Genomic DNA, 13,711 nt, shown 5'->3' with positions numbered 1-13,711 from the left:
GCACTTGAAGCCTGAGAAAGCAAAGCATTCTGGGTTATAGCAAGGCGTTCTGTGGAATACTGTCAGATCATGCTGGGATAACATGGGTCATCAGGTTTTGCACAAACCTGTGTGAGTCCATGTCAGCTCGAGTGTCTGCTGTCATTAAAGTAAAAGGGGGACAAACCAAATGCTAAAAGTCTGAAATTCATGTTACGTTCATGTACATAAGTTTCAACTTTTCACTCAAATTGTTGAGCTGATATGATCGTTTGTTATGAAAAAATAATATAACATTTGGAAAAAAATGAAAAATAGAAGTAACTTGGCAAGTGGTCTTAGACTTTTGGAGCCCATTGTATATATGTAGACTTTAGCTTCCTGGAAGATTCCACTGAACCAGATCAGAAGAGAATAATATTTATGTTACAATAGAAGAATCTGAATTTTACTTTATGGGTTTCTATTGCCTATTGCTATTACCATTTATAAATCAGAACTAAATTCCTTCTGCAGTTTGCAGCAACAACAACAAACATTATCAGTGTTTTCTAACTCTGTCCCGTCAGGGGAGAAGTTGGCTATTTGGGTCACTGTCACAGCCTGGAGCCATACATGTAATTAGACTTGGGAAACTTCTCTCTCCGCACATGGAAGTTTTTCTGGGAAACAGGCACGTTTGCAAACAGGAAGTTGACGTCTAAATAAAGTCCCGTCCCCCGCCCCCTGCGCAGGAAGCTTGCTTGGCCCTTTTGAGCTGTTACACAGACGGGAACCTTCAGGAGGGAAGCTTTAAATAGGCGAAGCCGCGGCCCGGCGCGGCCCAGCTCAGCACCGCAGCGGTCTGGGCCCCGGCAGCCACGGGCCATCTAACAGTGACTGTCGCTGCCATTTTTAACCCGGTGAGGTCAGGCCTGTCCTGGGAGTCCACTCTGGCCACCAATGTGATAAGTCATTGGGCTGGTACTGCTGTGGTTTACTCAGTCCATACTTTGGTGTTTAAGTTAGTCCACTTTGGGTCTGCAGGGTCAGTCGAGTTTACTGACCAGTCATGTGGCCAGAAACGGGCTGCCTAAGCCCTACATTTTTGTTGCATTCATTCTTCTTGTAATATTTCCATTTTACGCATATTTTTCATTCATTTCTTTTTTTTTTTTTTGTCTGTTTCAGTGCATTCTCCTGCTGTTTTCCTCTTTTAAACCCACCTTCATGCATCATTGTTCCTTCAGTCAGTGACATCAGTCACTGGTGTAATCCTACTTCTTCTGCGGGTCTGTGTCTGTGTTAGTTTAGATGTTGTGTCTAACCCTACATCCCCTAAGGGGCCGTTGGGATTTTTTTTTCCCTTTTCACACAGGGGTTTTTTGCATCGGGGCCTTGCCACTCCTCCCTGTGCCCTCCATGCCACCCCTGACTAAGTCGGGGCCTGGCTGCCTCTGTGGTGGCGGTGATACCACAGCCTTAATGACAGGGCAGTGGAGCTCTGCGTCCGCCTCGCCCTGCCGCCTCACCTGCAACACACTCACCAGTTTACACACTGCTGTAGAAGCGACACTCGGTTGTGTGTGTATGTGTATAGTTAGAATAATGTTGCTAACACTGTTACTAACTGGATGGTTTTACTGACAGTGGCCATTATGTGGATGTCTCAGCATCCTTATTTGAACACACTTGTCACGCCACTGACATGCCGCTCTCACGCTTGACATGCTCAATGCTCACTGGCTGAAAACTAAGTGGTGTCTCTGAAACAAGAGAGTAGCCAGTGTTACAGCTTCACTGTGCCTGCCAAATAGAGAAAAGGCTGAAGTGGGATTAGGTAATGCACTTCAGCTTATACAGTTGGATTTCTTCAAAGAAAATGAACAAATTTCTGTCTAAATGACAAGCTTTTTAGGTAAACTGTTCACTATACAGCTGTGTGGTAGCGTTTGATTGGATGTGACATAACTACGAAAGTAGTTATTCAGTTATTTAGATTAATTCTTATTCAAACTGGAGTTTGAAATGGAAGAAATGGGTTTTGCTTCCTCAGGGGTAGCCTGAACTTGTCAGATATCCATATTTTTGCAAATTGCATGTAATGAGAGGACATCTGATGACAGGAGATGAGTCACTGAAATGTTGCCACTCAAAACACTCAAAAGTTATACAGTCATTCTGAAATGATTAGATGTTTAAAAGTAATGTAAGGAAATGAGTGAGTTCTAGCTTATCAAATGTCAGGATTTGCTTCTTTCCTTTTTGTCAATGATATAGATTAGATATCTGAAATTTCCTGTAGCCTAGTGGTTGAAATGCATATAATGAAGTCACCCTTCACCCCACCCACTCTACTTTGGGTTTTGACTCTTCAGACAAAACAAGTCATTTGAACACATCATCTTGGATTCTGGGAAATAATTTTTGACTATTTTCTGACATTTTACAGACTATATAACAGAATAGGAAACAATTGATGGATTAAATGATGTTGAAAGTAATCATCAGTCACAGCTGTGTTACATAAAGCCCCCCGCAAAATTATTGATAGTAAACCTTGAAGGCCTTTTGTCGATTCCTTATTTTGTGTGTTCGGTATTGCATATGCAGTTTGTGTAATGAAATGAATACAGTTCCATAACAGTTTTTTCCCTACAACTCCGAACTGAGGAAAACAGGTCAGCCCGCTCCTTCATTGTTCAGCCGGTCTAGACTAATGCATTGATGCCTCTGTTACAGATTTCAGGTGGTGCACATAATCTTTTTGACTGCAGTTACATCATTTTGACCGTGTGTAACAGGTCACATCCATTTCTTGGCTTTAAGGTCACACACAGACACACACACACACACACAAACATACTTCTGTCTTTGTGAGGACACTCATTGACATAATGCATTCCCTAGCCCCTTACCCTAACCTTAACCATCACAACTGAGTGCCTAACCTGACCCTAACCTTAACCTAAACCTAATTCTAACCATAACTCTAAAACCAAGTCTTAACCCTCAAAATGTGATTTGAAGGTGTCTCAAAAAGTTAGGACCGACCAAAATGTCCTCACTTTCCCAAAATGTCCTCACTCTGTTAGTAAAATACTTTTTTTGGTCCTTACTATGTAGCAAGTACAAGTACACACACACACACACAGGCACCTAAAAAGCAGTGCTGCTCTCGTTACCGTTCAGTAGCTTATTCCCTCTCTGTCTCTCTTTCTTTTACAGGTGGAGGGGGTCGGCCTGTACTTCCGTCAGCAGCTCCTGCAGTCCCGTCATCGTGGCGCCTTTGAACTGGCTTACGTGGGCTTTGTACGCCTCACTGACATGCTGTGCAGGTGTGTGTGTTCACATTCAGGGCAAAGGGGCTGAAAGTTAATACTGCTGAATGGCTGTGGGCATTAGCTTCCATCATGACAGTGAACATCAGTGTGCCTTGTAATTAGCAAGAAGGCGAGTTCTCTCAGTGTCACTCCTCAGATATAATATACTGTAATTACATCATGACTGGGTAATTGGAATTATTCATCATGTGGTGCCCTCTGGACAGATAACAGATACGTGGGCATGGAAAAAACTGAGCTGCTGATAACAGAGTAAGACTATGTGTCAACTCATAATGCATTAAATCAACTGAAATGTTTAATTAATTAAAGTTGATAATTATTTTTTCTTTTTTCCATGACATGACATTGATGCATTATTGCAAAGTGTTGATGACAACACTGATAATATTGTGTCTGTACACTAAATAGCTTAGGAAATGGGGAAATGTCTAGCCTGGCACAAAATTTGACAATTTAATAACCTATTTTAGATTTTTTATAAATAATCAGGAATAACGAAGAATGCAAATCAGCCTATTTCCCAAAATGTAGAATTATTCCTTTGACAGGCAGTTACTTTATTATCGCAAGTAGGCTGTAACAGCTTCCAATTTTAAGACACTTAATAGATTTAAGTCATGCAGTAGTAGAGAAATATAAATACAAATCCAGCTAATGAGTGAATTATGGTGCACAAAAAATTGTTTTTTAGCTGCTAGCATGGCTACAATGTACTTGTATAGCAAGTTAAGGCCAACTATTGTCCCACTGAGGATATCCTGAAATTTATCTCAGTTTTATAATTTAAATCTATCCATGCACTTAAATTACACAGTGAACAGTATTAGAGTGATTGGGCCTCTGTGGCAACATACTTGCAGGGGCAACATTAAACTTGGCTGGACTCACATACTGAACTCCATGCTCCCTCTGACCCTTTCCCAAGGAAATAATCCCACTATTATCCTCCTAAAGGGGAGGAAAAACAATCTTTGAATTCTGAACAACATGAAAGAATTTCTCACTTTCTTGTACCTCTCCCTTTTCCTCAATGGAAGACTGTGGAAGACGTCTTTAGCCCTGTGGCAGGTAACAAACCACCTAACCGTCGCAGCAGTGTTGACTTTGAACCACCCAGTGCTCAGCAGTTAAAACAAAACTCACTTGTTTTGTTCTTGTCCAGAAACCAGCCTCTCAGTGTGTTGTGTAATGAGGGCGACATTCTAGTGGTTGTGTGTAGTCGCACTGGGAGTGTCTGTGTGTGTGTTCTGCTGCAGGCATGTGTGGATGTGAGTGTATGTGTGTTTTCAGGAGGGGAAGAGCAGTGTGTGGATAGTATGCAGGCCGTGTGCTGGGTTATGGGGTGTTGATTGCGGGGTGCTTACCATGGCCTTTTGATGCTCTGGCTCTGGTGTGTTCCACTGTGTTTGCACTCTCTCACTGTGTCTCTCTTTTCATTCTTCCCCATCTTCTCTTTCTTTCACTCTTTATATATTTTTCTGCTTTCTCTTTTTTGTCTCTCTATGACTGAGTCCCCTGGTTAAACATGTGTATTTATATCTGCAGTTGTTCACAGCAGTAGTTCACAACCTTTTGTTTTCAGATACACCCCGACAGTCCTGCCAGATGAATTTAGTACCCCTTCATTGACACCACCTGTCATGTTATAAATATGTTAAAGGTCCCATATTCTTCCAGTGTGTTATTTGATATGATATCCATAAGGAGATACATTTGTGGTTTTAAGAACCAAAAACCAACTTGATGTGGTTTCACCTCTGCGCTTTCAGGATTACCTGGACCTCGAGTAAGAACAGGTTGGTCAGCCGATCAACGATTGACACATGGCCAGGCTAACCACAGGTAATAGATTGTAGCTTGGTAAAACTCATCAATAAATACAAATGCTGATGGTCAGTCAGTGCTGAAATGAGTTGGAATTGGTGTGGACCTTTACACCGGACCCTTGGGTCTGGTTCCAGTGCAAACCCCTGGATCATCTGGTGATGTCAGGGTGAGCTTCTGTGGTGTTGTAGCATCCGTGTCCCAGGCAGCAATGGTGGAGCCCGTTGTCCTTGCATCAAGGCCAGCCAGGAGAGCGTGCTTGGCTGCAGAATCGGAGACCATGGGGAACATCAGGGAGACGGGTGATCAGGCAGCTCGGACAGCAAGAGGCAAATATGGCAGGTGCATTACCAGGAGAAGGAGAAATAGCAGTCTACCAATTTGTTGTTGCAAGACCATATGGAATTTTGAATGTAATTGATTGGGACTGCAGGGGAGAGACCGACAGTGATGTTAAGGCAAGTGCATGGAGGGGATGGCATGATGGGGGCGTATATGGAGAAATTATGGCAGAGATGTTACAGCTACAGAGGCAAAGCCATCAAGCAGCTTATCCAGTTTTCAGGCAGTGGATCTTAGTCATAGTATAACTCATTAAACAACATACTTGATAAAATGGCAGATTTAAAACAGCAAGATAAATGTAATCAAATGATTGGTAGAAGAATACTGTTAAAAAGATTGAAAGCTGAAATGATCGCTGGAAACTCTGAACAAAACACTAAAAATAGTCCTAAATGGAGATCAAATAAAAACAGCAGATTTCATGTAAAATCCTGCAAAGTTGGACTGTGTGTCCAGGTGGGCTGCACTTGGGGCGTGGCTGAGGGTTGTGACATCACAAAAATACAGACGTCCTGACGGCTTGTTTAAGGCTCAGATTCTGAATATGAGCTGTGTGCATTTCTCTGTGGATTGAGCGTTTTGATACTTGGCACCTTAACCTGTTTTATAATCAAAAAAGACAATATGGGACCTTTGATTAAAACTTTTGAAGTGCATATTTTTTAACTATTAATTTGGGTATTGTTTATAAATCTTTTTAAGTTTGCATTCATACTACTGTAATTTACAGGCAGAATCTGAACCTTTCAACCATTGATTCATTATTTTTAACTGTTTCAGTCCTTTATCCATTGCTTTTAACTATTTTAGTCATTCATCTATTACTTAACTGACAATTAAACTATTTATCGATTTGCTATTTCAACCATTTCTCTGTTAGCTATTTCATCCATTTATTCATTTATTTATTGTTATTAATTATTATAAAATAATGAATAAACAAACATTTACTATATATTATATATATATATATATATATATATATATATATATATATATATATTATATATATATATATATTTATTTACTGGTTATTTATTTGTTTAGCTAAACTAATTCCAATTCTTTGCTTGCTTGCTGAGTAATTTTCAAACACTTGTAATTGCAGCCAAATCATAATTCATTTTTGAAATTAGGTGAGATGCTCCATAATCTTTTCATGATCCTGCTGGAAGCTGCAGCGCTGCTCTCTGGGGTATTAAGTATATCCTGTTTGGAAAGTGCTGGTTTACAGTTTATACCTCACCACATGTGTTTGTCAGTGAGGGTGTGTGTGTGTGTGTGTGTGTGTGTGTGTGTGTGTGTGTGTGTGTGTGTGTGTGTGTGTGTGTGTGTGTGTGTGTGTGTGTCAAGTGTGTGTCAAGTGTGTGTGATGGAGTACACTGGAGTGTGTGTAGCACCACTGAGCCCTCGCTCTGTCCTCCACATTGAATTGTTTTCATTCATCCTCTCTGCTCCTCTGGTTCTTGTTAAACAGCTGCTTCTCACAGAAGAGGGCAGAGCGGTTTCTCGTGGGTGTGTGTTTGCCAGACCTGCTTCAGATCATATTCTTAGCATTTGTTTTAAACTGTAGGAGTACCAGATGCCACAGAGAACAGTATATGTGTCAGAACAGCAGCTTCCTTCCAATCCCTCATAAGACTGTGGATTAACATATGATAAGATTGTTTCTTAAGAAATGCTGTTTGATACACGTTTGGTTCCTGGACGTCTTGATAGGAACCACAGTGGATGAGGTTACGACACTTTTTCAACTGTCATTTTATGTCACACAATTTATGGAAACCTACTGTGAGATCCATCTGGTTGTCATAGTCGATTTAAACAAATATTAAAGATAATTTGCAGTGATCTGATCCTGGTTTGGTGTGTAAATGGACTGTTTTGTGCAGGGAATAACACATTGGATTTATTGTAAAACATTTAAGTCGTGCAACAGAGTGCAGTGTGCAGCTACTGCAGAGGCTAAAATAACTGAAATACTGTGTAACTGAAGTACTTGTATATGAAAATATAAAATGTTTTCAGATTAGTAAATATGTAACTTAATGAATCAACACAAGTATTTTCATTGTGATTCATTCATTGACAATTAGACTAAAATGCATCTTTGTGCGATTCTATGATCTAACATTCAAAGAGGGAAGTTCAAAGACCCCTGTTATTTATTGCCCATGTTTTTTTTCTGTGTGTTTGTGTGTGTGTCAGGAGTGGCAGTCAGACCCTGCAACAGCTTCCGGCCCACTGGCTGTCTGAGGTTCTGGAGGAGGTCAAATCCAGCGACCCGTCGTCCAAGCTGTGTGCCACACGACGCAGTGCTGGGATCCCCTTCTACATCCAGGTGTGTGTGTCTGTGTGTGTCTGTGTGTGTCTGTGTGTGTGTGTCTGTGTGTGTGTGTGTGTGTGTGAGAGCACAGTTTTCAAGATTTTGAGAAGTATCAAAAGGGTGCTTGTGAAGTTCCAGTCTTGATGCTGGACTCACACTGTTGATTTCAAGTGTTGGCAAGAGGTTATTGTTTAAATTGCAACACTTGAGAACGCAGAAGATGCAGACCTTTGTCAGTAAACAGCACATTCCTCTGATTTAGTTTCTGCAGTGTGTGTGGTGGAGTGATGGTCACATCAGTTCACCCATCGCTGGTGAATCTTACCCTCTATGGATGCAGTGATATATCATACTTGACACTAGACTTTCAGTTTTTCGTTTTTTTTATTTTACTCTGCTGCATTTTGCTGACTTAGGTGAGTTAAAATATGACTTAAATTTACAAGTTCTGAAGATGAGAACAAAGGACCATTTCACAAAGTGATTAGGGCACATACCACATACATGCAAATGCCCTGCACATTCCCCGGTTTGACTCCCTGGACTCCTTGCTGCATATCATTCTCTTACCCTATCCCCATGTTCCCTGTCTCTCTACACTGTCCTCTCAAATAAAGCCATAAAAATGCCCCAAAAATGACCTGGAAAAAGATAAAAATCTGGTCCAAATTAAGGTTATGATGGCATGTGTTGCATGGACATGTTGGACAGGACTCAGAGGTTCAGTAGTAGTTTAGTAGTGGGTGTGTGTATGTGTCTGTTCCTGTTTACTTCTAAAAGCAGTGTAATCAGCAGTTCTTGGCGCGCTACTGGAACACTCAAGGTGGAAGAACAAGGAGTTTCTTAATCCATCTGTCTTTTTTGCTCACTGACACACTCATAAACACACACACACACACACACACACACACACACACACACACACACACACACACACACACTCTCAAACACTCTCACACACTGTCCTCTCAGTGACCCCTCTTAGTAGTCACCAGTCCCACACACCTTTAGCAATGTGTTGTAATCTCTTACTAACCTGACTTAACACTCCACTGACTCAGTGTGTTATTCAGCCGCAGCTCGCCTCCCCACTTCCTCTGATTACTGATATTAAAACTAGACGTGGCAGAGTTCATGTTTTATCATAGCAGTTATTTTGGAGTGAAGTCGCTCTTTGTTGTGGTTATGGGTACGAGGCGCATGGCTGCGCTGCTCACATCACTGACTCTCTTCTGTTTTCATGCGTTTGTATGCTAGTCATGTGCGCTGTCTAAAAAAGTCTGAAGGTCTGAAATCTTCAGCCAGATTTGATTTGAAAACTGTTTTTAAATTCAGTTCCAGGTTTCAAAAGTCGCAACTTTGACTTTCTGAAATTAGTGTTCATGGCACAGATGTACTTAAAGGAATGTTATGGGAATTATCTGCATGTTAAATGCCATGAACATCTGTTTCCCTGGCTGAATGGACTTTTCAAATTAAAAGTCATTACACCTAAAGTTGAAGTTACAGTAAAGTGAGAGAATAGAGGAGGAGTAGCACGGTAGAGCAGAGCATGATGAAATATAAAGATGGATGTCGAGACAGAGAAGATAAGATAATAGAGAGAGGGACGGTCCAACAAAGCAGAGGAAGTCTGGGAAGAAGCACAAGTTCACACGTTGGCAGAGCTTTGGGCTGCATTCCTGCACACACAAAGATGGAGACAGATCCAGGAAGGCTGGCTCCTGCTCTCACCTCATGCTGGTCTGGACCAACCTGGGACAGACTTCACAGGATCCGGGCTAGCCCTCCTCTTCCTCTTACCGTCCTCCATCCCTAACCCCCCAAGAGTTCATAGGAGCCAGACTGTGCCCTCTCCTCCTCCTCCTTTCCTCCCTACCTCTACCCTCCATCTCTCCATCCCTCCCAGGCCTAACTCTTAACCATAACCCGGCCAGACACACAGCTGGTTCCCATCAGCTCCCACAGTAAGATAACTCCTTTCTCACACAGCAGCCAAGTGCTGTCACCTCCTTTCTCCCACATTCCCAACTCCCACTCCTGGCACATACATATGATGTCATTCAGTGAAGCCAACAGTAAAGACAAACTTATGTAGTGGCTGTGGCTTTATGTTACAGATACGTTTTTCTATGGTGATGTGAACAGTTTAGTTCACTTTAGAGGTTTTGCTGCTGCAATTTCAGAACAAAGGATTAAAGGATATTCAGTGTAGGTTAGAAAACAGTGTTGTATATTAGGCTTGATGAAACCAAGTAATGTTTGTCTGCATAAGCAACAAGCCCCTGCATCGGAACATAATCATTTTTCTTTCCTTCATAAAAAATAATGTAAAAAATACATTATTATTCTGTCAGTGTCAGGATGGCATCTGATCCAGGTCTTTGAGACCTGCTGAGACCTGTTGCAGTGCAGCTCTCATTACCACTATAACCCACATGTCTCCTTTTTTTGGATTACTTGCACGTTTCTTATAAATCTTCTTGGATTTCAAACTGAACTAATGCACATTCCCCCATTCATACTGCACATTGTACACATTTGTATTATATATTTCTGTAAAATTCACATCTATTTTTTTGAAAAAAAATATTTTCTATAATATTTTTCTAATTCTATATTTAAGTTACCTAACTTGCAGTACTTGCTTTTGCTTTCTCATTCTTTATAGTTTTTCTTACTAAACTAATTCCTCTTATATGAAAACCTTCTTGGCAATAAACCTGATTCTGATTCTGAAAATGTGCTAAAAAAATAAAAAAGATGCTTTCCTCAAATGTAAAGTGCATGCACAGCTTGTTTCTCTTTGCACTTTTTTCCTTAACTTTCTGCATAGCTGTTGTGTGTAAATGTTTTTTCCACTTCTGCAGGCTCTGCTCTCCTCTGAGCCCAAGTCTTCCAGTTGCAGTCTGCTGAAGATGACCATGAGAGAACTGATCACCCTGGCCATGCCGTCTGCTGACAGGAACACTGACAGCTCCACCGTCCCCCAGGTATGATCATCCAGTGCCTCCATGCACGAGTCCTACTTGTTGTCAGGTGGGACAGCAGTTTTGAACAGACAGAGACAGCATCATGAGGAGTGCTGGTGTATGGATGTTGTTATATATTTCATGTTTTTACTTTTCATCCTAATGTTTTTAGATGGTTTATTTCATTTTCAAACCAGACAAGAGCATAAGAAGCAGGTTAAATATTTAAAAATGATAATAGGTTTTTAAAAGCTAGTACCAATAGGGTTTTGATAATACTGCACTAAGAGCTAGTGGTGGTGGATAGCACCGAGGAGACAGTCCAACTTTAGAAATGATATCAGGAATAGCAGCCAAACGGTGCTGTATCTTGGCTGTTGCTGGTAAATTTGTCTACCAGTCACCTTATGAAGGTCATATTAGACTGAAAATCTTCCTGGCTTATCAAATAGTGGCAGACAGCTTCATAGTGAATCAGCTACAGTGCAAACTTAGTGTTCTCATGGTTCTGTAAAGTCTCATTGTTTTTAATGTGATTTGTAAGATGATGTATTATTCATGTGATTCTGCTGAGTGACTGAATATGATCTGTTTCCCCCACCACAGGTCCATGCTCTGAACATCCTCAGGGCTCTGTACAGGGACACTCGTCTGGGGGAAAACATCATCCCCTTCGTCTCAGACGGGATGCAGGCTGCTGTGCTGGGCTTCACCTCTCCCGTCTGGGCAGTGAGTTTCCACTTCCATCTTTTTTTTTTTTTTTTTACCTTCATTTATCATCTCTAACATGCATCCTAACACTGACCTGTTTGAGCAGGTTTAAAATGTTTTTTTTCAAACACCTCCCAGGTGCTTCTGATATTTTTCCACATCTATCACCTATCTGTGTAAAGTAACACTGTACAATTCAACATTACCACAAACCGTAGCTTGCAAAAGGACCATAAAGTTGACTCAATATCTCTCTACTCTCCAATGATGCCGATGTTTGCTTTGTGATGTTAGATTTACACTCTCTCTGTCCTCCTTTCCTCTCATCCTTGTTTTTTTTTTTTTGTCCCAGGTGAGGAACTCCTCCACTCTTCTCTTCAGCACTCTGATCACGAGGATCTTTGGAGTGAAGAAAGGCAAAGATGAGCACTCAAAAAAGAACAGGTCTGCTCCTTCTCCCTCTCTACCGGTTCAAGTTTACTGTCGTGCATCAGTGCAGAAATAAACGCTTACATTCGAATGAGGGAAGTACAGATCACTGGTTATCAGTCATGTATGTGCAAAAAAAGTTAAATGAAAAGCCTTAGAACAATGCAGACAGAGGGTAGAGGTTATTCCCCTTATTTCCACTGCAGTTTCACTTGCTCCAACAGTTTCTTAAAAAAGTCATCTTGTACTTGACTGTAATTATCCCAGCTGACTGTAATTACTTTTCCCCCACTTGTTTTAATCATAGACTAAATGACTTTAGTCTCTGATCTAGACATCAACAGTCAGCCACTTTACAAGAAGGCAAACTATTTAATATCAACATGTAGAATTCTCAAAACCAAGGTAAAAGAAATGTATGCGTATAAGCAATTGGTTTTTATACCACAGAGCGGCGCTGTTGTACCAGCACGCTGCCTGAAATACAGGTTTCACTCTCTTCAAACCCACAGCTGATTTTTGCTTGTGGGGACACAGGTCTTCGCTGCTGCTGCACCAGCAAGAGGGAAATTACACTGCAGGCAAAAGAAGAAAGGCAGTTTCAATATCAATTAATTATAATTACTGTTCTGTAAAACACTTGGGACCATTGGGACCTGGTTTCATACCCGTGGGCTGTAATTGATTAAGTACAATACAGCATTGTATTTGCATTCATTGCAGATGTATGCCATCAAAAATATAATTACAGAGAAAAAGCTATTTTCAAAAAGCTCCATGTCCAGTCTTATGAAGGCCAGAAACCTTCACTGATGATTGAACAATGAACAATATTGTTTACACCACTTCCATCAGAGACCATGAGGCATTAAAAGGGTCTATTGAAACCTGAGGTTATCTTGGTTATGATGATGAAAATTAAACTTCAATTAATCATCTCAGAGAATTAACTTTTAACAACAGGTTTCATGGATACATGTTAAGTCCAGTAACATCAAACAAGTAATATTATTGCTCCTTTTTTAGTCTTGGCTCATGCAAATAGTGACGTTCACTGACGCTTTCACTCAAGAAGCAGCAAACCGAGTTGATTATGAACATGGAGGTAACTCAAAAAAAAGAATGCTTTGGTGTAAGGGTGGCATGAATTACAAATAAAGAAAAGGGTAATTAGACTCATATTTGAGTTCCTAACTTTATCTAATAATAGTAATGGTACTGTAGAATTTCAAAGAGCAAAAAAAGTCAGGAAAAAACTGTTTTTGTTACTGTAAATTCCCACCAGGAGCATGATCTCAAAGCTAAAGTGAACCCCAGTCTCATTGCGTGTGACTTATGACATTTTGTCTTTAGATGTGAGAGGGAGAGAAACTTTAATCTTTTAAAAGTGTCTTCCAGTGTATGGTTGGCATTAGTTCATAGCTTTAGCCAGAACAAGGACAAGTGGTAAACAGGACTCACCTTCCATTAGCCACACATTTTTTTTTTTTTTTTTTTTGAAAAAACTGCCACCTGAAAGTCACAGTAAACAACACAGGTGATGATATTCTTACACATTTTCAGAGCAAAAGTGTTGAGATTACAAGAAGCCATACAGTCAAAAGCATTAACCTACCTGTCCAAAATGTTCTTTCTGCTAATACCAAAAATAACTTTTGGTGGATGAGCTGCCAGTCGGTGGATGTCTCATTTTAGGGGATAAAATGTTTATTGGATGAATTGCAGCAGTAACACACTCTGTCAAAATGGGGTTGAGTTGTGCAAATGATGAATCTGCTTGGAGCTTTAACTGTCTCCAC

General features: G+C 40.7%; 1 protein-coding gene across 2 annotated transcripts in view; it reads left to right on the top strand.

Annotated features, from left to right (window-relative positions):
- Positions 1–13,711, top strand: part of thada (THADA armadillo repeat containing) — a 93,009-nt gene that overhangs the window by 13,223 nt on the left and 66,075 nt on the right. For both annotated transcript variants that reach the window (XM_071481245.1, XM_071481246.1), the window contains exons 22-26: positions 3,187–3,296; positions 7,683–7,815; positions 10,671–10,793; positions 11,379–11,501; positions 11,836–11,927. In XM_071481245.1, coding sequence (XP_071337346.1) covers positions 3,187–3,296; positions 7,683–7,815; positions 10,671–10,793; positions 11,379–11,501; positions 11,836–11,927 — 581 coding nt within the window. The remainder of the gene's footprint in view (positions 1–3,186; positions 3,297–7,682; positions 7,816–10,670; positions 10,794–11,378; positions 11,502–11,835; positions 11,928–13,711) is intronic.

Source organism: Trachinotus anak, unplaced genomic scaffold, assembly GCF_046630095.1.
Source record: "Trachinotus anak isolate AG129_WGS33_773 ecotype Australia unplaced genomic scaffold, CSIRO_AGI_Tana_v1 ptg000007l, whole genome shotgun sequence".
NCBI lineage: Eukaryota > Metazoa > Chordata > Actinopteri > Carangiformes > Carangidae > Trachinotus > Trachinotus anak.
Note: the sequence above shows the minus strand (reverse complement) of the source record. Positions and strands in the feature narration are given on the sequence as shown.